General features: G+C 41.7%; 2 protein-coding genes across 12 annotated transcripts in view; both read right to left on the reverse strand.

Annotated features, from left to right (window-relative positions):
• The window catches only part of LOC135199505 (THO complex subunit 2-like), a 608,436-nt gene extending 596,131 nt beyond the window's left edge, over nt 1-12,305 (reverse strand). For all 10 annotated transcript variants that reach the window (XR_010311082.1, XR_010311084.1, XR_010311088.1 and 7 more), the window contains exon 1: nt 12,150-12,305. Coding sequence is in view for 3 of the 10 variants with exons in the window: in XM_064227613.1 (XP_064083683.1) it covers nt 12,150-12,220 (71 nt within the window). In the remaining 7 variants the exon portion in view is untranslated. The remainder of the gene's footprint in view (nt 1-12,149) is intronic.
• A 1,999-nt stretch (nt 12,306-14,304) lies between these two features.
• The window catches only part of LOC135199506 (uncharacterized), a 54,995-nt gene continuing 41,609 nt past the window's right edge, over nt 14,305-27,690 (reverse strand). For both annotated transcript variants that reach the window (XM_064227616.1, XM_064227615.1), the window contains exons 12-19: nt 27,320-27,432; nt 22,296-23,021; nt 21,065-21,200; nt 20,201-20,359; nt 19,641-19,766; nt 18,405-18,477; nt 17,890-18,065; nt 14,305-16,852 (exon numbers count right to left, since the gene is read on the reverse strand). In XM_064227616.1, coding sequence (XP_064083686.1) covers nt 15,099-16,852; nt 17,890-18,065; nt 18,405-18,477; nt 19,641-19,766; nt 20,201-20,359; nt 21,065-21,200; nt 22,296-23,021; nt 27,320-27,432 — 3,263 coding nt within the window. In that variant the 3' untranslated portion in view covers nt 14,305-15,098. The remainder of the gene's footprint in view (nt 16,853-17,889; nt 18,066-18,404; nt 18,478-19,640; nt 19,767-20,200; nt 20,360-21,064; nt 21,201-22,295; nt 23,022-27,319; nt 27,433-27,690) is intronic.

Here is a 27,690-nt window from a genome sequence, read left to right on the forward strand (position 1 = left end):
ACCACCAGTGTTGGCGACGCCGACGCGCTAAATTTGAATTTAGTATCCTGCCGCTCGTGGAAATCACGGCTCTATAATTGGGAAATCACGGCTCTATAATTGTTCGGTAAGACACTACAATAAAACAAAAGTATATTACCTACAATTCCTTTCTATTTTCATGATTTGGCTGCTGCACCAAACGAAAAGTACACAGTATATCTATTTTGTGAATGAACATATTTATGATAAAAATACATGATTTACTGTAATGATTACAGCACCCAACTAAAATATCAATGTATAAACAGCAAAATAAGCAATAAAAATCTATTTTTGTCTTTTGTTTACGTTTAGAATCAGCTGATGGACGGTTATTACAGAAAGAATTATTTTGGAAAACAATTGTTGCTAATAGAAACTAACTTATTGATGGAATATTATTATTGTTACTTTGTACATAATAGTTTATGATATTATGATACAGTAATTCATATTTCATTGAGAGAGAGAGAGAGAGAGAGAGAGAGAGAGAGAGAGAGAGAGAGAGAGAGAGAGAGAGAGAGAGAGAGAGAGAGAGAGAGAGAGAGAGCAGGCTTAGGAGGAGAATAATTGTTGAATAGCTTGAGAGAGCAGCTTAGGACGAGAGTAACTTGACTAGCTTAGCTCGAGAATAACAATGAAATTTGTATTTCAAATATTTTTATGGTGATAAGAAATGAAACATCGATAGTGATAAAATATTCTCTTGTATATTGTTAGAATATGTGATAATCATTGAGTCAACTATAATAGTAGTTGTATTGAAGCACAGTTTCGTAAATCACAGATAGAATAAAAATATGAGAGAGAGAGAGAGATGAGAGAGAGAGAGAGAGAGAGAGAGAGAGAGAGAGAGAGAGAGAGAGAGAGAGAGAGTATTTTTGCTATTTACATTCATAGTATTTGGAAATTTGTAAATGAGTTTCTCCTAAAAAAAAAGAAGAAAACACAGTAATTAGTGAATCTTGCTCTATGATAAAAATGACAATTTGTCGAAAATTGCATTTTTCCTAACTATACAAACCTGAGGTCCTTTAACAATAGGAAGTAGCTAGCGGCAGCTGGAACGGTCGTAAGCTTCGAACAAGGGGAGAACGGTAGTTAACTGCTTGTCCGATCGTCCTGGGAGGTAAACAAATCACTTTTGCTTTTGGCCCATGCAAAATACGCAGAGTGAGGGGTGGCATGAGGAGGGACTATATGTAAAGGACCTCAGGTTTGTATAGTTAGGAAAAATGCAATTTTCGACAAATTGTCATTTGTTCCGATACGTAATACAAACCCTCGGTCTTTAACAATAGGAAGACTCACTTCTTGGTGGGAGGAATCTGAGTCTTTTGATGAACAGACTGGTGTTCGTCCATCCCTGGAATGCCTCCCTGGTCGTAAGAGCGAGGGAGGGATCCAAGCCTCTGTCCGATTGATCGGGGTGTGCACCGCAGGATCAATGGTCAGACCTCTGGGCCGAGTACTAAGAGAGAGGCAAGCGTATCTCTTTGTACCAGCATTGTAAGAACTTTTTCCTTACATGAGCAAATGTAAAGTAATGGGTTTGTCTCATGTCGGCATCCACTTTCTCCCCCTTGTTGGAGAAAGTGGTGGATATTTACTCCTATCTCTAGTTAAAGAGGTAGGATGGAGCTCTGTTGAATAGCTTACCTGCATCTGACTCCCTTCCAGCAAGGTAACGACCGTATCCCTCTGCCCACAGGTAGAGGTAGAAAAAGATGGTGAAGAGAAGCCAGTCACTCTCTCATTCACGCATTCATTCTCCCAGTCATACCAGGAATCGATGCTGTTCTGCCTGCTCGGGTGCTGGGTAAGCTTACACAACGTGTTGAGCAGCCACCACAGGTCCCAAGGAAAAAAAGTATCCAAGGACGTTGCTGGGCAATATCCCGAAGGTAGAAAGGACGTGAAGGTGGTCTGGTTGGCCCATACACCTGCCTTCAGGACCTGCGCCACGGAGAAGTTCTTACGGAACGCTAAGGAGGGTCCGATACCTCTGACTTCGTGGGCTCTCGGTCGGAGCGTACGGATGTCGTCGCTACCATCAGCTTCGTACGCTCTCCTGATCACCTCACGCAGCCAGAAAGAAAGCGTGTTCTTGGAGACTTCTTTCTTGGTAACCCCAGTGCTAACGAAGAGGCGTCGACACTCAGGCCTGAGATGTCGAGTTCTCTTCAGATAGCGCCGTAGCGCCCTCACAGGACAAAGCAGCATCTCATCCGCATCGTTATCGGTGAAGTCCAGGAGGGAGGGGATCGTGAAAGACTCGAACCTGTCGTCAGGGATCGACGGATTCTGAGTCTTGGCTACGAAGTTCGGGACGAAATCGAGCGTCACCGATCCCCAGCCTCTGGTATGTTTAACATCATAAGAAAGGCCATGTAGTTCCCCTACTCTCTTCGCCGATGCCAGGGCCAGCAAGAGAGGGTCTTAAGGGTCAGATCCCTGTCTGACGACTCTCGGAGTGGCTCGAAGGGTCTTCGAGTCAAACTCCTAAGTACGAGAGTCACATCCCACGCAGGGGGCCTGAGTTCCCTGGGTGGGCAAGACCTTTCGAAGCTCCTCATTAGCAAGGATATCTCGAACGAATTCGAGATGTCCAGTCCCCTCAGTTTTAGGACGAGGGCCAGGGCGGCTCTATATCCCTTAACTGTGGGTACTGAGAGAGCTTCTCTCGGCGAAGAAACACGAGGAAATCCGCTACCTGCTGAAGAGTGGCTCTGAGAGGAGACAGACACCCTGTCTACGACACCAACCACAGAAGACGGCCCACTTCCCCTGGTACACAGCTGCAGAGGACTGTCGGACGTGTCCAGCCATCTCTGTTGCTGCGCTACGAGAAAAGCCTCTCGTTTGCAAGAGATGGTGGATAACAGCCAGCCGTGAAGTTGAAGGGACTGGACTGCTTGGTGGTACCGTTCTACGTGTTGGCTGGGCTAGAAGGTTGTGCCAAGTGGTAGCTCTCTCGGTGCGTCCGCAAGAAGAGCCAGCAGGTCCGGATACCAAACGGCTTGTGGCCGTTTGGGAGCCACCAGGATCATTCTGAGATTGGGAGTGACCAGTGCTCGACTGATCACTTTCCGAATCAGACAGAAGGGAGGAAAGCGTAAGCGAAGAGGTTGTCCCAGGGGTGTTGGAGAGCGTCCCTCTGCAGCTGCCCATGGGTCCGGCACAGCTGAAAAGAAAACCTGAAGTTTTATGTTGTGCCGGGTGGCGAACAGGTCTACGACCGGTCGCCCCCACAGGTTGAAGAGCCTTTCCGCTACGTCTTGGTGTAGAGACCATTCGGTCCCTATCACCTGATCCCGACGGCTGAGCTTGTCTGCTACTACATTCCTCTTGCCTGGAATGTAGCGTGCTGACAGCTCTATCGAGTGAGCCGTGGCCCACTCGTGCACCTGCACCGTCAACTGATGGAAGAGAAGAGACACTAGCCCCCCCTGCTTGTTGACATATGCCACTACTGTGGTGTTGTCGCACATCAACACCACTGAGTGTCCCACCAAGCGGTCCTGAAACTCTTGGAGAGCGTTGAACGCCGCCTGAGTTCCAGGACATTGATGTGAAGGTGCTTTTCGTGATGGTCCCACACACCTGCAGTCAGCAACTCCTCCAGGTGTGCGCCCCATCCCTCGGTCGATGCGTCTGAGAACAGAAGCATCTCCAGGGGGGTGGGGGAGTGCGTATGGGCACTCCTCTTAAGAGGTTTCTTGTCGTCGAGCCACCAGGCTAGGTCCTGCCTCACCTTGTCCGTGATAGCCACGGGAAAGTAAGGAGGATCCTTGGCCTGAGACCAACTCTCCCTTAGTCTCCACTGGAGAGACCGCAGGTGAAGACGCCCGTGAGGGACTAACTTCTCGAGTGACGACAGATGGCCGATCACGACTTGCCATTGCTGTGCTGCCTGTTCCTGCCGAGACAGGAACCGGCCGGCTGCCTCCCTGAATTTGCTGATACGCAAGTCTGCGGGAAAAGACTTGCCCTGCTACCGTATCTATCAGCATACCCAGGTACTTCATCTTCTGCTTGGGTTCGAGGTCGGACTTCTCGTAGTTTATCACGATCCCCAGATCGCGACAAACTTGAGGAGTCGATCTCTGTCCTGTAGCAACTGCGAGCGGGAGCTCGCCAGGGACTAGCCAATCGTCGAGATACCTCAGAAGCGTATCCCGTTTCGAATGGGCCCAAGCCGACACCAGAGTGAACACTCGCTGAACACCTGTGGGGCGGTTGAGAGACCGAAACAAAGTGCCCTGAATTGGTACACCGTCCCGTCGAAGATGAAGCGGAGGTACTTTCTGGAGGACTGATGGATGGGTATTTGAAAATACGCGTTCCTTCAGGTCCACTGAAAGCATGAAATCGTTCCCCTGATCGAGTCGAGCACTGAGCGTGCCGACTCCATCGTGAACCGCGTCTTTGGCGAACGAAGCGGTTCAGGGGAGAGAGGTCTATCACCGGACGCCAGCCCCCCGATGCCTTCTCCACTAGGAAGAGGCGGCTGTAAAAGCCCGGTGACTGGTCCTCCACGATTTCTACAGCTCGTTTCGCCAGCATGGTCTTGATCTCCTGTCGAAGAGCGTTGTCCTTTGCTGATCCCCGGACATAGGTCTGTAGATGACCGGGTTGGAGATGAGGGGGGGCCGAGACTCGAAGGGTAGTAGATATCCCTCCCGAAGGACGTCTTACTATCCAGTTCTCGGCGCCGTAGCGCCTGCCAAGGTCGCCCAATGGCTCGCTAGGCACCCCCCACTTCCGGCAGCAGGGAGGGGGAACGCCGTCCCTAGCGTTTCCCTCCTCGTTTCGACTTCTTTCCGGCACCTCCTCGGGGAAAGGAGGGTTGGGAGGAGGGCTGATTACGGCCTCCTCTAGCAGAAGTCGAAACAGCAGGAGTCTTCACACGGGGTTTGGACGGTGCAACCGTCTTCGCCGCCGTGGAAGCGCTAGCCAAGCTCTTTGGTTTGGCCGCAGTTACTCGAGATTGCCCAGAAACCTTCGAGACTGCCTGGTGGACTAAGCGGTCACTCTCGTCAGTGCTGCGCCGCCGTTCCACCGCAGCGTCCACCATCTCTCCAGGAAAGAGAGCTGGGGAACTCCTAAGAGGTCCATTTCGTAGCCCGAGTGCCGCCTCACGCCCGGCCCCCTTGGTCACTCGGGTAAGGACTGCGTCCCTACGTCGAAGAACCAAGTTGGCCCACAGGTAGCAGTCTGATGGGCGAGTAAGAGATTGCTCTTCCTCCAGACTGGCACAGTCTCCTGAAAGAAGCGTCGTCTTCGAGAGCAGAACTCCCAGAGCCGGCCGCTACTTTGGATATTGTGAGGGACCACAAATCCAACCAGGACACTGCCTGGAATGCTGCCATAGCGGTAGATTCCAGGGCAAGTGGCCTCCTGCTGCGAGAACCATAGGTTCTCCGACAGGAGCTGCTGCAGGGACACACCTGGAGTCAGCCTCGCTAACTCCGGGTTAACCTGTTTCGCAGTATCGGGTCTTTGTTCCGAAGGCACGTAAAATCGCCTCTGCCGCTGTAGAGGAGGAGGAAGCAGCTTAGAGGACCGTCCGGATTTTAGCGAGTCCTCCCGTCCTGAGACGAGATTCTCCACCTGATCCAGGACAGAGTCCGCAAGCTCTGATCGTGGCAACCCCACCCATCATTTTGGGCTCCCTCTTGGGACCCCAAAATGATTCGAGCCGGGACGTGGGCTCTGCTGGTGGTAGCGGCGATCCTTCCGCCAAGGTCATTATGCAGGACGCATCAGCTTAATGACCTCTGCGAAGTTCCTCTGTATCTCAGGCGTTACAGCGTCTTGTGGAGTAGGACCGTCCAGTCCCTCCAGCAAGAGCATATCCCTCGATACTACCTCCTTCAGAAGGAGGAACAAGCGACAGACCCCTGACGGTCGCCTCCCCAACTACTTGCGCGTACGTTCTGGTCGGTCTAAGACCGTGCCTGAGCCGTACGGCGTCATAGCTGGGTCACGAGCGGCGCACCTCTCGTGATCGCTCCTCGGTACCTCGCTCCTCCCGGTATAGCCCGAGGAGGTTGAAGGTACGGGAGAGGCAGACCTGACGCTCCCCCCTCGCTCGCTGGCCAGGACCAGCGTGCGTGGAGGGCTGCTGCTGATCGTCAACCCGCGGTGACGGTCGAGCAGCAGGCCTAGCCTTGCCGCTCGCCTGGGGCGATTGGCTCGGCTGAGAACGTCGAGACCGATCTCTAGTGTCAGGCGAGCTGCGCGGTCACCCGTCTCCGCCCGGTCCCATCGGGAGCGGCGGACGGGTGACCTGCTAGGCTCTCTGTCGCGTCGAGACCGGCCAGCGTCCTCTCGGCGCGTCAAAACCGCTGGTACCAGCCGTGGCTGGTACCGGCGGCCGTGGGACTCCTTCCTCGCCTCAACCCGTGGCGGTCAGCGACCGTCACGTCAGCCCGAGCAGCCAGTTGATCGCTGCGAGAGCGTCCACTGGCTGGCGAGAGTCGTGTGCACGACTCTCGCCAGTCTTCTGTGATTATATATTGTATAATTGTTATGGGTATAGATAAGTGTGATTATATGGTATAATTGTTATGGGTATTTTATGCATTGTTGAAATATGGTGGGTGTCCTATATATAGACAACATGTGGTAGATTCTAGTTTAAGGGTCTGTTGATGTATTTAAGTTGTGTTGTGACGTCATAGGCTGTGACGTCATAGACAAGATGGCGGCGGCGTCGGCAGGATGTAAACAATAACACGGGGCAGTAGAAAGCACGTGTGGTGGTGTGTGGTTGGTAGGGGAGAGCTCTCTGTCTGTAGGGGGGAGTTGTTTTTTTTTGGGTCGTAAGTCTTGTGGTGCTGGTGTTTTAAGGTGATTCTGGAGTGTACTGGAGTTGGAGAAAGCGTACAGGTGGGTAGATTATTCATTTTTATAGAGAAAGAAAGGAGTTAGGCTAGGCCAAAATTCAAATTCTGCTCCGCGCCGCTGTCTTGACGGCGAGCGAGCTCGGGCGTCAAAACTTTGGCTGGATGGTCTTCTTTGGAAGAGCGTCCACTGGTGCTTCTCGAGACGAGAAGCGGCCGAGACGGAACCTGGTTTAGCGGCAGAACCGCTAGCACCAGGTGAGGACGCACCAGCCGAGGCTGGTGCACCTCTGGTCCCCGTCGACTTCTTCTTTGCAGAAGAAGCGACGGGCCCCGTTCCCGAAGGAACAGGAGGACCAGCAGAAGAGCTCCCCAGCTCGCCTGAGCGAGCCGGGCCCTTAGAAGATCCCGAAGGAGTCTTCTTAGGGGGGGAGGAGGCAACCTTCTTCTTCTTCGGCTGTTTAGCCTTAGAAGTCGAAGGGGAAGGAGAGGCAGCAGACGACGAAGAAGACGACGAAGACGACGACGACACCTTCTTCCTCTTCCTCTTCTTCTTCGCCAGGCTCCGCAGGACAGACGTCAGGTCTTCCATCCAGGAGGGAGCCGGGGCAGTTGCCGAAGCAACAGGGCCCGACTGCACCTGTCCGGAAAGACCTGAGACTGTGACAGCACCACCAACAGCAGGAACAACAGGAACAGGTCCGGGAACAGCAGGAACGGCAGGAACATCTGAAAGAGAATGCGCAGGCCGCTGATCTGAAAAGCAAAGAGTAGCTGGGACGGCAACAGGTACGGCAGGCACGGCAGGTACCACGGGAGAGCCAGGCGTCCTGTCGGCAGTTACCGTCATCCGTGGCACTGGCGGCAGGTCCAGGGGGGTACTCTTTGGGCAGCGGAAGTCCGGGGTCGGCAAAGGAAAAAATCCAGGTGGTGGTGGCACCGTCCTCTTTGGCACGGCAGTAATGGGTTTTTGTATAGCCGCCGTGGGTGTCACCGACATTATATGAGGCGTATACACCAGATGCGGTGGCATCTCATATGCTGGTGTCGTTACTGTGGTAGTAGTTGTGGTCACCGCACCATGAGTGACCACTGCCGACCCCGCCAACCGCTGAATCAACCCATGGATGCTGGGCACTCCCTGCAGTCCCAGCGACTCCCACACCTGTCCCAGGTCGTCCTTCGCTGATGGCACACTGCGGGAGCAACAGTCGGGTTAGTCAGAGGGTTTCCTCACGCCTGGGGGAAGAGGCACCCCCCCCAGAGCGACGGAAGACCCCGAGTACAGCCGTACGTCCGGGTAGCAGGCGCCCCCTCATCACACTCGACGGATCGAGAGAGGAGAAGGACTCCGCTACCCCCCCCGCAGGGGAAGGCGCGAAACGTGGGGGCTGGCGGGGGGCAGGAAAGAGGACGAAGTGTCCGTTACCAAAGGAGTCACTGGACTTTCCGATGACTTCTTGGGCGGCCTAAGTCTCTTCCTGCCCTCGTACAGCACCCACTGCGCCTCGGACCAATTCATACATGTGACACAGGGCTCGTTGCGGGAGCACTCTCGCCCCCGACAACGAGTACAAACCTCGTGGGGGTCCACGTCAACAAATGATCTAAACCCTCCACATCTACGCCCCTCCAGCCCGGGACACACTCTACGGGCGACTGGAGGGCGCGGCGATATCTCCATTTCTTCCAATTCACTCATTGCAATCAATAAAGAAATGTACAAGTACTTACAGTCACTCCTGATTTATACAGAAAGAGAGGCAAATACTCAAACTCAAAGCAAACGACAAAGCGGGCAGAGCGATGACGAACACTTCCTTCCCAACACGGCCGAAAGCAAAAGTGATTTGTTTACCTCCCAGTCGCGCAGCGCGCGACGATCGGACCAAGCAGTTAACTACCGTTCTCCCCTTGTTCGAAGCTTACGACCGTTCCAGCTGCCGCTAGCTACTTCCTATTGTTTAAAGGACCGAGGGTTTGTATACGTATCGGAACAATTCACAATTTTGTTAATTTTCCGGGATATAGAATTTGGGCTCCAAAAAAAAGTAAGTAAAGTGATTTATGACAGAGTTTAGAGGATACTTATGTAAAATACAGTGTAGTTTGTAGAATGGTGTAACCACTATCACATTATGTAAAAATAGCATGTACGAATGAGACTGTAGGTTTGGTGACATCACGGTGATCATACTTATTTTTGTCGTGAATGAATATACATTTATGATAAAAAACAGTTACTGTACTGCTTACAGTACCATACAGTAATATTAATGTGATCACATCAAAATAAAGTAATCAGTGCATACTGTAAACTTGTAAAGTGTATTTTTGTCTTTTGAAAAATGCATTCCCCAAGGAATTATTCCTTGAAGAGGCTTTTTAGTATGAAGATAAGCCAATAATATATAAGATATGCATTTTATTATGAATATATGACAATAATATATAAGGTTTTTTTTAAAAGGTAAAAATGGTTTTATTACGTTTTACGCTTCGTCGACCCGATACGCAAAACAATACAATAATCTATGACAATTATCATTTGTATGACTGCAGTGTTCAGAGAAGTTGATTACGTTATACCAAAACAATAATGAAGTTTGAATTGAAAATTAATGTTTTCCTAAATCTACTACCATTAACATTTCTAAAAGGTTAAGAATGACAAAGGTTGCTGTGAAGTGTAACTCAATGTTTACATTTCTGCTGGCCACTCAACAACAAGTTGATGTCAATGATGTGGAATTATTCCATAAATAGGCTATATATATTATGAAGATATGCCAATAATATATAAGGTGAGAATGGTTTTATTACCTTTATTGTCAGTTAATATCATAATGTGAATCTGTTAATGCATTTGCTGGTTATTGGAACCAGATGAGGCTTAAGCCTACCATGGACAAGCCTGTGATGGTGGGATTCATACCAGCGATATAGACTGAGAATAGGTATGCTGCTTAGTTGTCAATCAAGTTTTTTATAATCAAGTATTTTTTACGAGCTAGCTATTGTATAAATTTGTCTTTTTCTCAATCAAAACATATGCCCTTCAATGCTAACTTTCCTCTTTTAACAACTTTCTGGTCATTGTAAATTCGGCCCCATTAATTTCTTATGGTGCGAAAACAGACAGAGGCTCAGGGACCGAAAGCGATTGCGTCACACTACGGCAGTAATCCGGCAGTAAAACATCTTCATATATCCAAAAAGTAAATAATAAAGATATATATGCACATTACAACTATAACAATTACATGAATAGCTGATAACAATCTGCATGAATAACTGGTAAACTGTTCTGCAAAAAAGTTGAATATAGCAATTCATCTACAATAGGTACGAAAGTCAAGATGTCATGACGTCATAATACAAGACTTAAAAGAACGTTCTGATTCCAAAAAATAATTACTTAAATTTGAGTCAGAATCGAGTTACTTCTTCAATAACGAATATTTTCAAATTAATCATTATAATATGTAAAATATTGATGTTTTACTATTTATTTAAATAATTATCTAGTGCACGCTTTGTCGTCTTCTTCTACCAAAACAGTTGTTTACTTAAAAACGTTGTGGCCAGTGACCGTGTTCCGATTGTTGTGATGAAAGTGCCCCAGCATCTATGGGTACAAGTGGTGTGAGGATTTATCACAGGAAATGGGAAGTTTGTTGACACAAGCGACTCCACAAATATTAAATGGTGTCAACCTTCTAAGATGTTTAAGTGTAAGTAAAAATTTCTAAAGCGTTTTGGTGAGATTTGCACTGCGTTGGACACCCTTTTCACTACCCTCTGTTTAATGCTTTAAATTTTGCCTCAATTTCTAACTTTGGAGAAAATACTTACTTCGAAAGGAGAGTAGAGGTCTTTAGCTCCGTCTCTCACCAACAGGAAGTCACGACTAATGCCCATCTCCGGTGTCAGAACACGTTATAAGTACTTTTTCGGAGGGTGGCATGCTATGATCGTTGTTGAGTTGATGCAGGCCATGCGGTGTTTTACCCTATCACATATGTTGACGATACGTCAGCCTTTTGAATGGTATGCTTAAATATGTAATTGTATTCTTGTTTCACCAATTAAATATCAAGTGAATAAGGCCTGGCCAGCGTGATGACGATGGATCGTCCGCGATTGTTTACCCTTTGGAGGTTTGTTTACGTTTCTCGACCCCGAACCGAAACTTCGATGATTGTGCAGTTGAAGTAGACTATGGCAGTTGATGTTTTCCTATGTTACTTTACTTACTTTACAAGAGTTAAAGGTAATATTTTGTCGGTCGACTGTAACTAATCTGTTATTTACCTTTGAACTCTGTACTTTGGTACACTGCACTCATTGTACCGTCATGTAGTAGTCTTCATAGGTAAATTAAGGGTTTAATTACAGTCGGTCAAATAAATATTACTTTAAATTCTTGTTCAGTAAAGTAACATAGGAAAACGTCAACTGCCATAGTCTACTTTAATGTGGAGTGCGGGCTCAGAATTACTGTTAATAAAAAAATTATGGCCTTATTTTGTGATTTGGGAGAAAACATTTAAATTCCTACTAAGAGTAATTAGGCCTTTTTGCCTTAATTAAAATTCCTTTCAAGAAGCATAGGCCTGTTTATGCCCTAAAATTACTGCTTATTTCGGTCATTTTGACAGTTAAAATTATCGTTACCAGATTATTTACAAAGATACAAACCGAAATAAAGAACCCATAGGCCTATTTCGGCAGATTTATCGATAGTGGATTTAGGCCTATGGCAAACGTCAATGAACATGGGCCTAATTAGCTCGCAACCTTCAGCCAGAGGTAGGGTTACTGAATAAAAGTCAATTCAATAAAACCGAATAAAAATTTAGAGTATTTTAATCTAGATTTTTTGCAGCATTAGATTGATGTTTATTTAATTAGGTCTTACGTAACACTGACGTGGGGATTAGGCCTACTACGCTGAAGGCGACACCGCGAACTACGGTACTCAAGACGAGGAGTTACGCTCCCGGGCCGCCACTTCGGGGGACCAAAAGCCGACGGCGTGACGCACCGTTCTGCAAGGAACGTAACGACGTAACGGATCGAAAGAGCCGAGAACCGACGGGCGAAATAAAAGCGTCCACAACGTAACCACCAACAGCCTAAGCTGACGTTCATGTAAACAACGTCACGGGGAACCCTCGTACCGGTCGCTTCTCCGCCGCATTTACCGGTCAAGCGGCATCTTTATCACGTCGGCGAGACGCCAGAGAGACATATTTTCACCAACAGCCGACAACTTACGCCTCCGCTCGTCCCGTCTTGTCCCAATTCTTCCAGGTTTCGGGTGTAAACAAGCGGTGGTCACCCGCCATGTTTGCTGTTTGGTCCCAACTCTGTCCGACGCGAAGTTGCGCGACAACTTTAGCGGACGGAGGAGTTAGCGAGCGACTTATATTCGTGTTTTTTCTCCATTTTTGGACACTTTCCTCGCAATTTCAATATCGCATCTGGCGAATTAAATTCAAATGAATATTCATTTCGATGATTATTAATTATAACATCGGAAATAATTATCCTCATATCCAGCGACGTTAGCGGACGTTGAAGTTAGCAACTTAGCAAACGGCTCATATTCGGCTTTTTCTCCCTTCTTGGATGCTTTCCTTACAATTTTGATGTTTTAATTGATAAATTGTATTTAAGTAAATATTTATTTCGTATTTTTTAATTAGAAAATTGGAAATAATTCTCCTCATACCAAGCGTTATTAGCGGAGGTTGAGTTAGCAAACGAATGTAGTCTTTTTTTTTTTTTTTCCTTCGTGGATGTTTTCCTTACAATTTTGATATTATAATTGATAAATTATATTTAAATAAACTTTTATTTCGATGTCTTTTAATGATAAACTTGGAAATAACAATTTTAATATCGAGCGAGGACATCAGCGGGCAGTTCAGTTAGCAAACCGACTATAGTCGCTTTTTCTTCCTTCTTGGGTACTTTCCTTCGAATTTTAAATCTGTAACTAATGAATTATGGTTAAATAAACGTTTATTTTAATTAATTTTTAACGATAGTGGTGGAAATAATAATCTTAATATGAAACTTGGCTTCGATGCTCCGCTACACATTCACTTGAATCAGCAAACAACGAGTCATTTGTCTTCGTGGAAACTTTGCTTTTGAATTTTATAATCTTATAATTAACGAAACATATTTAAATACACGCTTTTGATGAATGTTCAGTGATAACAGGGAAATCCCAGTCCAAATATTAAACTGGTCTTCGGTGTTTTGCTACACGTGCAACTGTACGCCTAAAACGCTTAATCACATAAACAAATGCCAAAACTCGAATACCGCTGCGGTAAAATCACGTCACCCCCATTTCGCACGAAAGGAAAATGTTTGACATATTTGCGCAACAATGTTACCAACCCTTCTTTATTTCATTAGACGAACTATATCAGTAATAATTGGGTAACTTTACAAAAATTAGGATACGCTAACTTCAAAGCATTTCGTAATCTCGATAAAGGATGCCTTGCAGCCAATGACACCAAAGATGCGTAGTCACAGGTAGTCGTTCGATTCCCAAATACACTTCCCCCCGTCGGGAGCGATCCTACGTACATTTAGTCCATGAATAATCTTAACAATACTCATAACATGCGTATCTTAATCATTTCGATGGCCATCATGAAGGGAATAGTTAAATTTTCAAAGATTTGCCTGCAACTCCATACTACATCTGTGCCATGTCTCTGTCGTAATTTGAATTTGCTTTATGTTTGTAGCAGAACATGTTGATCAACTCTCCATTTGCTTATTTCATTTTCACTGTTATCGGCTAGGCGAATGTATCGTACAGTAGGCCTACACATTACAGCATTTGACTATCTGCGCGACTTTTAATTTTTCCGCCGGGAAGGATGACTTCGTCTCAGTTGGTCGGTGAGATCAGAGGTCCAATCCAGCCTCTTTAAGACACCTACAAGGTACATAAAGGAACAGGTTCTTGCTATCCTTAGGTACTTTGGCAAGATACAATAAACACTTGTAGCTTTTTGTCTCAACATCTGCAAAATGCCGTTTATTAATCATCAATCGTGAGACGAGCAGAATTTCAAGGAAATAATTGGTTGGGTTCATTGGAAATGGAGTGGAATATAATATATAAGCCAAAGGGCAAGCCCTGTGACCCATGATGGAATTAAGAGAATATGAATGAAGGTGCAGTAAAAAGAATGAAACCAGTCACTTTTATCTCAAGACTTACTTCTACACCAAACCAGTCGCTCTCCTGAAATACTCAACATTCTCATACTACATTTTGAGCCTTAATATCTAAATGTACATAAGTAAAATCTACTTAAGCCAGTCACTTTCACATAGTAATCTGCACTTTGAATTGTTCATGAAAATAAAAATATATAATGTTAGTAAAACAGCAAAATAAAAATTAAGTTATTTATTAATATTTCCTTACATGAACACACAGCAGTTTATAGAGCTCTAATGATCCTTTAAATAGTGTGTAATAGAAAAATAGCTTAAATATTACAACTTTTATATGGCTTTGAATTATGCACAACAGTAAGCGGTCACTGAAAGAGGATAACATGAAGGCAATCATGCAGATCGGAAAAGAAAAAGTAATTACAAACTAACGCTTACAAATGAGTAAGCTGCACTAAAATGCATAAATAAAATACTTCCATATAGAGAATATGTACAAATCTGTTGTATTTTAAACCTAGCTTACTCATCTTTATAGTTTCATAAAAATGAGACTTCAAATCAAGTATTATCTGTACAAGTGAATAAAAAATGGGAATACGTATTAGGTAAAGAATGCAACAATCAACAGTGAATAAAAAGCACAAGAAAATGATATGATGGAGAGTAAAATTGAGCATCGAAGCACACATCTTTGTCTTAGTATACTCCAATACCATTATATTTTAAATTATAACAACTCTTACTCTTCCCCCAAATATGCATTATGGTACGGGTGATATACCAATGTTGTGTTAATTCTGGAAAAGGTATCATAATGCTGAACATGAGGTGTCACGTTATCTATCTCATGAATCTGAAAACTAGAGAGAGAGAGAGAGAGAGAGAGAGAGAGAGAGAGAGAGAGAGAGAGAGAGAGAGAGAGAGAGAGGAAAATCCCAACAATATTATTCTCAACATAATGCCTGTATATGAAGTTCACAGTTTAAGAGTTGGCGATACGCAGCTGAACTACTTTCCTTCGTGGCCTGGCCTTTTGAGTGACCTTGAAAGCCCTCCTGAATTACTAGATGACACAGGGCCAGCAGCAGTCCTAGCTGAAGGGGCAGGAATACAGGAAGAGGTTGCCGGGAGTTTACTGGGTAATTTTGATGGAAGTTTCGAAGCAGTACTGCCTGGAGTCCTTATGATGCCCTTTACAGGGTTTCCTGAATAAGATCGGATATTCAGGGGTGATTTAGAAGTTCCCCGAGGCTGCACAGATGAGTGTGACGGTGGCTGCATTCTTGAAGAGGGTTTGGATCCTGCAGAGCCAGGAATGTCACTTTTACCTTTGATGCCGGGAGGTCTCATTCCAGTAGGTTTCACAGGGATTGCTTTAGCAGTCTGTCTTGTTAATAAAGGTCTAGCAAGAGGTTTATTGGGTGTTATTTCTGCCTCCTTACCATCATTTACAGTTCTTGTCCTCATAGTAGCACTACCAGCAGAAGCATGCCTCTTCTTACTACTCTCTACAGACATTTTTGTTTGGCCATTAGAGGGAGCTAGGCTTATTCGCTGAGCCGGCATCTTTGCCCCAAGCTTTTGATTTTTGTTAGCTATTAAAACCTTAGGTGTGGCACTCACATTACTTTTTGATTGGCTTACCAGTATATTTTCTTTATTAACATTCATTTTCTTTTTCAAAGCTACCTTGTTTTCTGTAGTGGGGGTATTAAATTTCTCAACTGTTGACTTTCTCACACGGTTATTTACTTTCGATACTGGTCCTGACTTTTTCATAAGCCCTTTCCCTCTACTCTCATCCTTATTCAGAACAGGAGCCTGGTTCAGTTTGCTACCTTCTGGCTGATCAATTATTTCTGTTTCATTTCCTTTTTCTGAGATGACTGAAGGACCATTTTGGCAATTGTCATCACTTTCATCTTTTCTTACACTTTTATTTGAAGTAGATGAAGAACACGCACTATTCTCATTTTGCGGCAGTTCTTTACTTGGTTCTATCTCTTTTGGTTGTGGCTGCAAGCTTTCACTAGGCGTAGTAACCAGGTCACTTTTTACATTACGTCCAATGTCTGAATCATTCTCTGGTCCTTTTCCTATTTTCTTGAGAGGGGGTTGCAATTCTGCTATTTCTGTTTCTTTACTGTCTTTATCTTTCTCCACTTCTAAAGGTTGCTCCTGTTTGCCAGAATTCTCATTTATATCTTTAACTACACATTCATTTTTTTCTGGCTGTTTCAAATTTACGTTTTCGGAAAAAGACTTAGGATTCGGTTCATCTAGAGCTCTGCCCTTTTCCTGTTCTTCATATCTGTGCATTTCCTTGGTCTCGCTCACAATGGATGTAACTTGTGGTGAGGCAGCTTCTTCATGGTGAGATAAATGTTTTCCCTCTGAATGTTCCTCTCCAAGACTTTGTGGAACTAGGCTGGTATTTAGATTTTCATTCATATCATCGACTGGAAAACATTCACCTCCTAATGCCCCTGGGCAATCTTTAACTACTTTGTTTACATCCAAAGATGCAAGAGCATTAGCTGAATCAATATTTTCTGCACCTAACTGTGCAGTTTCATGGTCCTCATTATTTTCATATTTATGGGTATTACCCTCATAAACATCTACGGTAGAATTAAGAACTCTTCCATCTTGGGTACACGTAGCTGGTGCTGCTGACACCACCGAAGACTTCTTAGCAGGAGTATTCACAGTTTCTACATCACTTTTGGATGAGCCTTTCACATTGTCTATAGAAGGATTATCTGAAAATAAAACATTGTATTATTCAACTGGGAATACTACTAAGTTTGCCTAATTTTAATTGTTACATAAATTTGCTAGAACATTCAACAGCCTACATTCATAACCATACCATTCCCTTAGGCACTTCTGTCCCTGTAAAGAAAATGGTAGTAGACAGGTAGGATTACATTTCACTTAATGACAGATTTATCATCTTCAATTCATAATCAGTTAGGTTTTCAGCTTCCAAATAAATACTACAGTATTTTGAAATTTTTCAAGTGGCTTTCAGCTGAAAACTGATGCAGTGGATTAGGTTTACCTATTATGCCATGCAAAATGCTCATTTTCAGTTCTGACAGGTATTAGCACAAGTTGTGAAACAGATGCTAGGACCAGGTGTGCATTCCTAGTCTGCCCTACGTTACCTGCTGTGATTGGCACAGCTGATTTGCTAGATATCTCAATTTTATTCTGAGTTTTAAACATGGCATCCTGATGAGAGCAATTTTCTTTGCAAGTTGTATGCTGATTAGATGGATTAGGCTTTTGGCTACTCTCAAATTCACATGATTTTTGCATCTCTCTCTCTAAATTTTAGGTTCATTATTTGCCTCCCCTTTACATGTAAAATAGTTAAATATTTATATTTACGTACAACAACTTCTCAAATCAAGTCTGGTTGCCATTGGCCACTTAGGTTTTGAATTAAAAGCAAATTTCCCACTACACTTAGCAACTGAAATCCAACCTGTAAGAGCTTAAACTGAAAGGAAGTCATAGAGGAATTTACAATATGAAATGACACCATACAGAATGAATCAGGAATATGAAGATTATTGGGGTAGGAGGGGAGGATCCACCTCCCAAAAGGTTTTAAAGACAGCTTTTCAACACAATTTTACTTTAATAAAAGCAGTGTCCAAGTTATTTCATCCCTTTTTTATTTTTCTAGAACTCAATATAACTTACAAAGTTACTGTAATGAAGCATGAGGGAAGATCCTCGCTCATAAAACAAGAATGAATAAATGAAAACTAAACAACTGCTCATCAACCTTGACTCTGCTGCTCGGGGACTGACGAAGTGGTGCTCACAATGAACCGAGACCTGGATGCTGGGGCTGCGATTGGCGTGGGAGCCGGCCCATCAATCCCTAAAGCATCTGAGAATGGACCTATCTTCGTTGCTGGTGTGCTAGTAATCCTTGGATGCATGCTGCTAGATGGAAGCCTGTAACAAATAATTCACGGTATTGAGCGGTCTGCCTGAATTTTGGAAAACTTTCTGATATAAACTGTACTTTACTGATGTACATGCATGATCTTTTGGACTTCTTTTATAGGAATGTGTGTGCTTTGGCTTAGAAATGTACTCTATTTAGCATTAATATAAAGTTCTAGTTTGTAGTAACAAATATTATGGCTTTGAAGTCTCTCCCTCTTTTTGGAATTATTCTAGTCTTCTTAATGAAGAGAAAGATTAATAAAGTATCAAATATTACTAAAAAATTGTATTCAAATGATTAACCCTCTTGCTTCAACACCTGAAGCAAATGCATGCAAGCCATACCTGGTAATATCCGGTGTTGATGTCAAAATACCTCTTGACGGCACTAGATCAGGAGTGGATGGCCTTTCATTTTCTGAAAAATAATGGTACATTTCCCACTTCAATAAAACAACCATATAGAAAAATTAAGGCTTTGAGTTTTGACAATATTATATTACGAAAATATTTGTCATTTTACTGTTATTACTGTATCATTATTATTACTGGCTTAACAATACAACTGAATCACACTTTTATCCAATTCTTGGACTAAAAATGTGGACAACTAAGTGAGAAGACATATAAAACAATGGATGCTTGGAAAGACGTGGAGAAAAATGTAGCTGTGAACTGATGGGATACAGCAAAGAACCTTCAGTAATGCTCACAGATCAGCCCTGAAGTATTAACAAAGATAGTACCACCTCACAGAAGTTAAATGCTATAATAAGCAATAGGTAAGCACAATACTGTTACAGGTTACCTAGAAACAAGGTTGCAAAACTTTCTGGAGAGTGTCAATGCTGCAACACAATATAAATAATGAAAAAGTGAGAAAAAAATTCTAGGGTTTATGTATATACTCATACTCATTCAGGCAAAAAAATTTAGCAACTGCCAATTCATTATTCCTAATTGACAAGTCTAAAAAAGTCAATCTATTACATAGAGACCTTAGCCATTTTACCAAATTCCATCAGTCTGTTTTAGCAACATGGGGAAAAGTGCAACAAATCAAATGGGAAAGAATTCTCAAAGTGGATATCAACAACGCATGAGTAAATGTTCCTAAACTTCCAATGACTGACCTACATTGGGTTTTGCTGTGTCCCTTCAGCTATACTTTGCTTTCTTCCTTTTACTTTGCATCCATTTCACCTGTTCCTATTTCACCACTCAATTTCTTTAATATTCCTTGCTTCATTTTGCACCTCCCATTCACAAATAATTTTGGTAAGCTCTATGGGAGTTGTAATGAGAATTACTGTTGTATTTAACTCAGAAGTGATTGTTTGTCCTATATCACCAAATGACGTTGGGACATGATTTGTATAGATACATTGTACTTGAAGCTGTGGGATTGTAGCGTTCTTTTGACTCTCAGCGAAACACTTTTGATATAATAAAATTACCTTTAACCCGGAATAGCTTCTTAAAACAAATCTGAAAAACACACAAGCAAGGGACTGATCTAAACACAAGCTTTATTACACTGACCGTTCAATGTTCAAGATAGAATGAAAATACGACACTTACCAATACTACTGCAAGAACCAAAAGACGGGAGCTGAGGCCTTCCAACCCCTTTCGAGAGGTCCTTGTTGTTGCCTTCCTCTGGTGTGTTGTTAACGTTGTCTAAAGCTTTAATCCCATCCAGTCCATCTGAAAGAAAAACCCAAAGAAAAGGTTACTGCTCAGTTGAGGAATAGGGCACAAAAAGCATAAAATCAATTTTAGCGTTCTAAATATTACGTATATACAAACACGGGCATTCTTCAGCCAATGGCCGACATCACCCATAATTTTAGCATATTTTTATATATCACAAATAATGAGAAAGAGAGAGAAAGATTCATTCACTGTGAAAATAAAATGGTAATGTAAGCACGATGCTCTTGAAAACTAATCTCTTGACAAATTCTATTTAAGTTTTCAAAAGTCAATAAGAAAGAATTTACTTTCATGGCAGTCCCCAGTTACCGGTGGGGGGGGTTCCCCATTCTCGGCAGGGTGATATACGGCCTTTATGGCGACAAGTTATGGTGCCACGAATCGCCCATTTTTCATTACCATCTTCAAATGACAGTCCTCCTTACCAGGGGTGTTCTTCTGTGCTTTATCATCAGAGCCATCCACAGACACGCCTGCCAGAGGCAAGGCTCTCACAGGACCATTCTTCGCACGTCCCTGCCCACCTTGAAACCGACGAAGCTTATTCGTCACCGATTGCTCGCTCACACATCCTCCTTTCAGTCCTGATTGAAAAACAGAAGCAATTTAACAGTTCTCAAGCAATAAGCTGAGAAATGTGCACCCAATACACATAAATTTCACCAGACGCTAATTATCTTCGTACTTGGAAGAATCTCTAGTGTTCCAACAAAAGATGAAGGTTCTGAAAATATTTGCCAGTTATATTGTACCATGGAATTTCCAAAAACAATCCAATTACTCCTACAATGCACGTTCTCAATGATTTAGAGGTTTTTGCATTATATAGGTTACTACATATACGACATCGGATACAAATTGCTACGTGAAGCAGCTCCCTTATCACTGCCAATACTTCATTTTGACAAAATCAACACTACTACATAATACATGTACAGCCAGAAAAATTCTTGTAGGTTCAACAAAATCAAATACATACAATGCAAACAGCAAATAATCACAAGGTCATGGAAGTGTGTTCATGATTTACTTTTTTTTTTTTTTTTTTTTTTTTTTGAGAGTGAAGAGGCTAATTTTACGAAGTATAGCAAAAACCTGTAGTGTTATCATGAAAACAATTTACAGTGTTGAACTGTGATGGCTTTTTGGTTGTCTGACAAAAATAAAACTGAAATTAAACCTTTTCACAGAGTTTTACCTGGATTAATTCATGGCAAATGTTAGCAAAGTTAATTTTTGACGACAAAGCCATAAGAATATATGAAAATCAGTTTTCATTACTACTGTACCTGGCAATGCTGTGCATAAATTTGGTGGCTGAGAAGTTATAGTATCCTGCTGTTTACTGTCTGTTGCATTTTGTGCATTTCTTCTTACGCCTAAAGACATTCTGTGTATGAATGACTGAGCAGGATCTTTGGTAACCTGTAAAGGATGATCATTAACTTCCTGACAAATGAAAATCAGGTCAGATGAGCAGGAAAAAATGAGGCTATAAGGAGAAAAATCTTATAAACATTTGTCAAAACTGAATTTGCTCGCAAAGAAAACAAAATTGTTTGATTTTGCCTCCTTAAACAACAAGATTTTGGATATAATTGCTATTCCTTTCCAAATTTTTCAAGTGTTTTCCCAATCTACCCTTCGCCATATATAGTAACTTTCGCACACCATACAAATACTTTTTTATAATAAATTCAATGCATAAACCACATTATCAATTTACCTTGGTACCAGTGCTTTAAATCACACACACACACACACACACACACTTGAGGAAGTAATCTAAAACAGCATCAATGCACTGTACAATCAATACAAGCTAACAATAATAAAATAATTCCTGATCACTCACACAGGAGGCTCAAGAATGGAAAATGGATGTGAAAGAGAAGAGGATGCTGAGATGGATGTGTGGAGTCACAAGAAGAGATATGATCAGAAATTCATTTATTAGAGTAACAGTTAAGGCAGGGGAAGTATATTGAAGAACGTCCAGGAAAGAAGACTACATGCTTTGGTCGTCTTATGCAGAAAGAAGACCATGTGTGTAAACAGGTTATGAGCATGGAGGAGGTGGAGGGAAAGAGAGGAAGACCAAAGTTCAGATGGAAAGATACAATAGCTAATGTCATGCAGGGGAAAAGTTTCAGTCAGGGTGCACTGGACAGAAGAAGGGGGAGACAGCTGATGGGAAACAGCAACCCCACATAGAAATGGGAAAAACTGAAGACAAAGACGAAGAAGATTCACACATAGAAGACTCAAGTAGCAACTGGAAGAACACTTGGCCAACTTTCTATCTGGGATGTTTTATTCAATTCATAGCCACATACAGTTAACAGATGGGTAAAATAAGAGAGGCAAAGGTGCTGTATTTTTTAAGAAACTGACAAACAAACAGACTTCTGCACAATAAAGAGAAAAGAAAATGCTCTCAGAAATAACAAACGCTGCTACTGTATATAACTGAAGTCTTGTACTCTGGGAAATGCATAAGAGAGCAGTTTCACTACTTACCGTATTCTTGGCAGGCACCTCTTGCACATTGCCAGCTTTTGGCGTGGACACAGCACCTGGTCTGGTTTTAGATGGTTTCCCTGGTGTAGAATCAAGGATCAACTGTAAAACTTCTCCCTCAGCATCCATGAGACTGATCGTCTCGTTCAAAGAGGGAATATGATATTCCCCTTTTTCAAAAGTCACATTCAGTTTCTCACAATTCTTTTCGTTTGCGTCCGTACTGTCCGTTACAGCGTTGACTTCAGCAGCTTTATCAAATGTCTCATTTTTTCCTTTCCCTTCTATACCAAAAGTTGTGTCAGCAACCTTTGCTGGTTTGGAGTCAAAAGTGATGTTCGCCAGTTCTTTTGCTTGGGCGCAAAATGTTTCATTTTGAACTTCTTTCACTTGGCAAAAGGTTGTGTTTGTGGCTTCAATTTTGACTTCCTCTTTCTTGGAGGCCTCATCCACATTTCCAACAGTGTTAAAAGTGTTATTCAGTGGCTTTGCTGAAGTCTGTACAAAGGTGGTGTCAGGTCCCTCCGTTAACCTCTCTAAGGCACCAATGACCTTGTCCGTTGAAAGCACATTTTCGAGATCTTTGGGTGAATCGCTGAGAGGCATGGATTTATTGGTAATGCACTGAGTTTCATTTAACAACCGCTCAAGTCCCTCTGTACCTAATTTGCTGACTAAGTGGCTACTCGCACTGTTTTTCCGCTCACCTTGCTCTCTTAATAATTTCTGAAAGAAAAAGACAATCAACACCATTTTTACAATGTCTGAATATTTCATACCCCTTACTAAAGGAATACTTTTCAGTTACAAAGTTACAAAGGAAAGGCAACTATGAAATCAAATGTGTGAGCATATATATATATATATATATATATATATATATATATATATATATATATATATATATATATATATATATATATATATATATATATATATATGACTGGTAACAATGTTCTGTAACAACAGAATTCCATCTAATAAAGGAGCCCATAAAAACACCAAAATATAGAGAAAAAAAGTACTATATTTCAGAGACTGCTGTCTCCCTCTTCAGGTAGATGAATGAGAAAAGTTTACAGAAAAGGTGGTATTTATACCAAGAAAGGTCCATCCACAAACAAGCCAATTTAAGTCACCCCGCTGATAATCTTCCTTTAATCTTCTTAAGGGTTTGGTTGAATGAAGAGGTTGTCGATCGTGTCCGAAATCCATGCTCCTTTTGAGATGTTTTCATTACCTTCCTCTCTTTAATTAAGGCAGATTCCATCATTTGACTCTTGTACCGGCAGTTGCTGCTATAAATTAACACGTGACAAATTCAGTTTATTCTATGGTTATGTTCCATTTATATGGTTGAAAATAGCAGAGTTCTGTTGTCCTACCTAACTGACCGTTTGTGTTGTATTAATCTCTGGGGAAGGGATTTAGCCTAGTAAATCCGATGGTAAGATTTGGTCACAGGTCCATGGCATGGGTATTTTCGTATACCCCAGAGTCCTTTGGAGATAGCCTTTTGTTGGACGTTAATCAGGGATTTGGCTAAGGTGTTTGGGTAAGTCAAACTACAAAAGGGTTCGATTTCCGAAGGGATTGGTTATTATTCTCTTAATCGTGTCCAGGTGGGGAATTATTATTTTATTGTTGGGTGTATCTCTGGTCTTGTCTTTAGGGGTCGGTAGAAAATTACGTTTGCTTTGTGAATTGCTTTCCTCTTATATGGTCAGGATATTTTAAAGACGAAAGTTGCTTGCGAATTAGTTTCAATTCTTTTTCCAAGAATTCTGGGGAACAAATTCGTAATGCTCTTAAGAACAAGTTACTAGCTACACCTATCTTGATAGTACTGTCGTGATAGCTAAAGTAGTGATGTATGAAAGTGAGAACGTTGGTTTTCTGTATATGGTGAATTTGTATTCTGTCGTATCTCTGATTATTAAAACATCAAGAAAAAGGAATTTTGTTGTCTGTTTCCCCATTCAACTTTAAATTTGATGCTGGGCACTAATGTGTTTAATTTCGCGAGGAATTCATTAAAATTGCCCCACCTATTATCCCAACCCAAACACATTACGAAAAACTGACGAAAAATCCCTCCAAAACGTTCCCACAGAATTTTTCGGAAAGTAAGATTAATTGGCAAAGACAAAAAGAGTATTGAACTATTAGAGAAATTTAAAGTAATTAATCCTAAATTACCCTATTTTTATGGCCTTCCCAAAACTCACAAAGACAATCTTCCATTCAGACCCATCGTTTCATGTGCCGGAGCTTTCAATTACAAAATTTCTAAATGGTTAGCTGGCCTCCTTTCCCCTTTTTTAGGCACTTTTCTCCCAGTCACATTAACATTCGCGGAAGATTTTGTCCACAAATTCAGAGAAGCACATTTATACCACTCACAACATAAAACTTTTAAGCCTTGACGTAGATTCCCTGTTCACTAAAGTACCAGTACAGGAACGTTCTTCAGGTTTTTAAGGGTGAAAATTAATCCCCCTATTCAAGTCATTTCCCTTGTTGGCGCCTTGACAAAATAATAAAGCTAGTTGAATTATGTGCATCTAATAACGTATTTGTTTTCATTCGGGAATCATTCTACAAGCAAAATTCGGGTGTAGTATGGGTAGTCCTTTAAGTCCTGTTCTAGCCAATCTGTACATGGAATACTTTTGAAACTACAGTAATAAATGCAATAAAACCCAAAAACATGCTGTGGATGAGATACGTGGATGATATCCTAACATTTTGGGATAATAGGTGGGGCAATTTTAATGAATTCCTCGCGAAATTAAACACATTAGTGCCCAGCATCAAATTTAAAGTTGAATGGGAAACAGACAACAAAATTCCTTTTCTTGATGTTTTAATAATCAGAGATACGACAGAATACAAATTCACCATATACAGAAAACCAACGTTCTCACTTTCATACATTCACTACTTTAGCTATCACGACAGTACTATCAAGATAGGTGTAGCTAGTAACTTGTTCTTAAGAAGCCTTACGAATTTGTTCCCCAGAATTCCTGGAAAAAGAATTTGAACTAATTCGCAAGCAACTTTCGTCTTTAAAATATCCTGACCATATAATTTGAGAAAGCAATTCACAAGCAAACGTAATTTTCTACCGACCCCCTAAAGACAAGACCAGAGATACACCCCAACAATAAAATAATAATTCCCCACCTGGACACGATTAAGAGAATAACAATCCTTCGGAAAATCGAACCCTTTTGTATTTACTTACCCAAACACCTTAGCCAAACCCTCCCGATTAACGTCCAACAAAAGGCATCTCCAAAGGACTCTGGGGTATACGAAATCCCATGCCAGGACTGTGACCAATCTTACATCGGATTTACAGGGTAAATCCCTTCCCCAGAGATTAATACAACACAAACGGTCAGTTAGGTATGGACAACAGAACTCGCTATTTTCAACCATATAAATGAACATAACCATAGAATAAACTGGAATTTGTCACCGTGTAATTTATAGCAGCAACTGCCGGTACAAGAGTCAAATGATGGAATCGGCCTTAATAAAAAGAGAGGCAGGTAATGAACATCTCAAAAGGAGCATGGATTTCGGACACGATCGACAACCTCTTCATTCAACCAACCCTTAAGAAGATTAAAGGAAGATTATCAGCGGGGGTGACTTAAATTGGCTTGTTTGTGGATGGACCTCTTGGTATAAATACCACCTTTTCTGTAAACTTTTCTCATTCATCTACCTGAAGAGGGAGACAGCAGTCTCTGAAATATAGTATCTTTTTTTCTCTATATTTTGGGTGTTGTTTTTATGGGCTCCTTTTATTAGATATATATATATATATATATATATCTTATATATTATATATATAGATATATATATTATATATACTATATATATATATATATATATATAGATATATATATAAGATATATATATATATATATATATGACTGGTAAAATGTTCTGTAACAACAGAATTCCATCTAATAAAAGGAGCCCATAAAAACACCAAAATGTAGAGAGAAAAAGTACTATATTTTCAGAGACCCTGCTGTCTCTCTCTTCAGGAATATGAATGAGAAAAGTTTACAGAAAAGGTGGTATTTTCCAGATTCGTCCAACAAGTAAGCCAATTTAGGTCACCCCCGCTGATAATCTTCCTTTAATCTTCCTTAAGCGTTGTTGAATGAACACTGCGTCAGATATCGTCGACCGCAGTGTTCACTTCAACCCAACGCTTAAGAAGATTAAAGGAAGATTATCAGCGGGGGTGACCTAAATTGGCTTACTTGTGGACGAATCTCTTGGTATAAATACCACCTTTTCTGTAAACTTTTCTCATTCATATACCTGAAGAGAGAGACAGCAGTCTCTGAAATATAGTACTTTTCTCTCTACATTTTGTGTTTTTATGGGCCCCCCCCCTTTTTTTTTTGCTTCCCCCCCTTTTTATAGTATTTTATATTTATATATTCTATATATATATATATATATATATAGATATTATATATATTTATAATATATATGTAAATATATTATATATATATATATATATCTATACATATATATATATATATATATATATATATATATATATATATATATATATATATATATATATATATATATATATATATATATATTATATATATATATATATATATATATATATATATATATATATATATATATATATATATATATATATATATCATATATATCTATATTTCTAAAATAGATATCTAATATATATAAATTGTCTTACACCTCTCATTATTCTCTGTCTAACATATTCCTCACAAAACAAAGGCTGCCCCCTCTCATTATTCTCTGTTCCAACAATATCCTTGGTGCAACGATAATCACACTGCCGTATGTTGGCATGTAAAACACACCACAATTTTGGAAAACACATTATGGAACAATTAAAAATACGCTCTTTTCTGTATACTTCAGTCTTCCAACCAAATTCTATTTTGAAATTAGTACTTAGTAACCTATGTTTAAATATGTACGTAACTCACCTTCTTGTACTCTGCCACAGGGGTGGGCACCAGAAAATTGGAGTCTTCCTCAGGAAAAGGTGATTTTGCCATACAAAAGGAGAACAGCAAACTGTCGTTCAGCTCCTCCATATCTGAAACAAACGATGTCAAACTGTAAACCTGCTGTTACCCAGATTCACAAACATGTATTGGTTATAAAGTAGTTATATGACAAGTTCGAAAGTACGAGGTGCCTTGGAAACAAAATAGTTCCTCCTGGTGGTATATTTCTATTTGACCTGACCTCTACTTTTGACCTTGGTATTCAAATCCACCATATAGAAATGTGCCTGCATCACCTATAGACAGTGTATTGTAAGACTGAAGGCTTGACCTTAAAGCAGACTACA

Source organism: Macrobrachium nipponense, chromosome 25 (assembly GCF_015104395.2).
Source record: "Macrobrachium nipponense isolate FS-2020 chromosome 25, ASM1510439v2, whole genome shotgun sequence".
Taxonomy (NCBI): Eukaryota; Metazoa; Arthropoda; class Malacostraca; order Decapoda; family Palaemonidae; genus Macrobrachium; species Macrobrachium nipponense.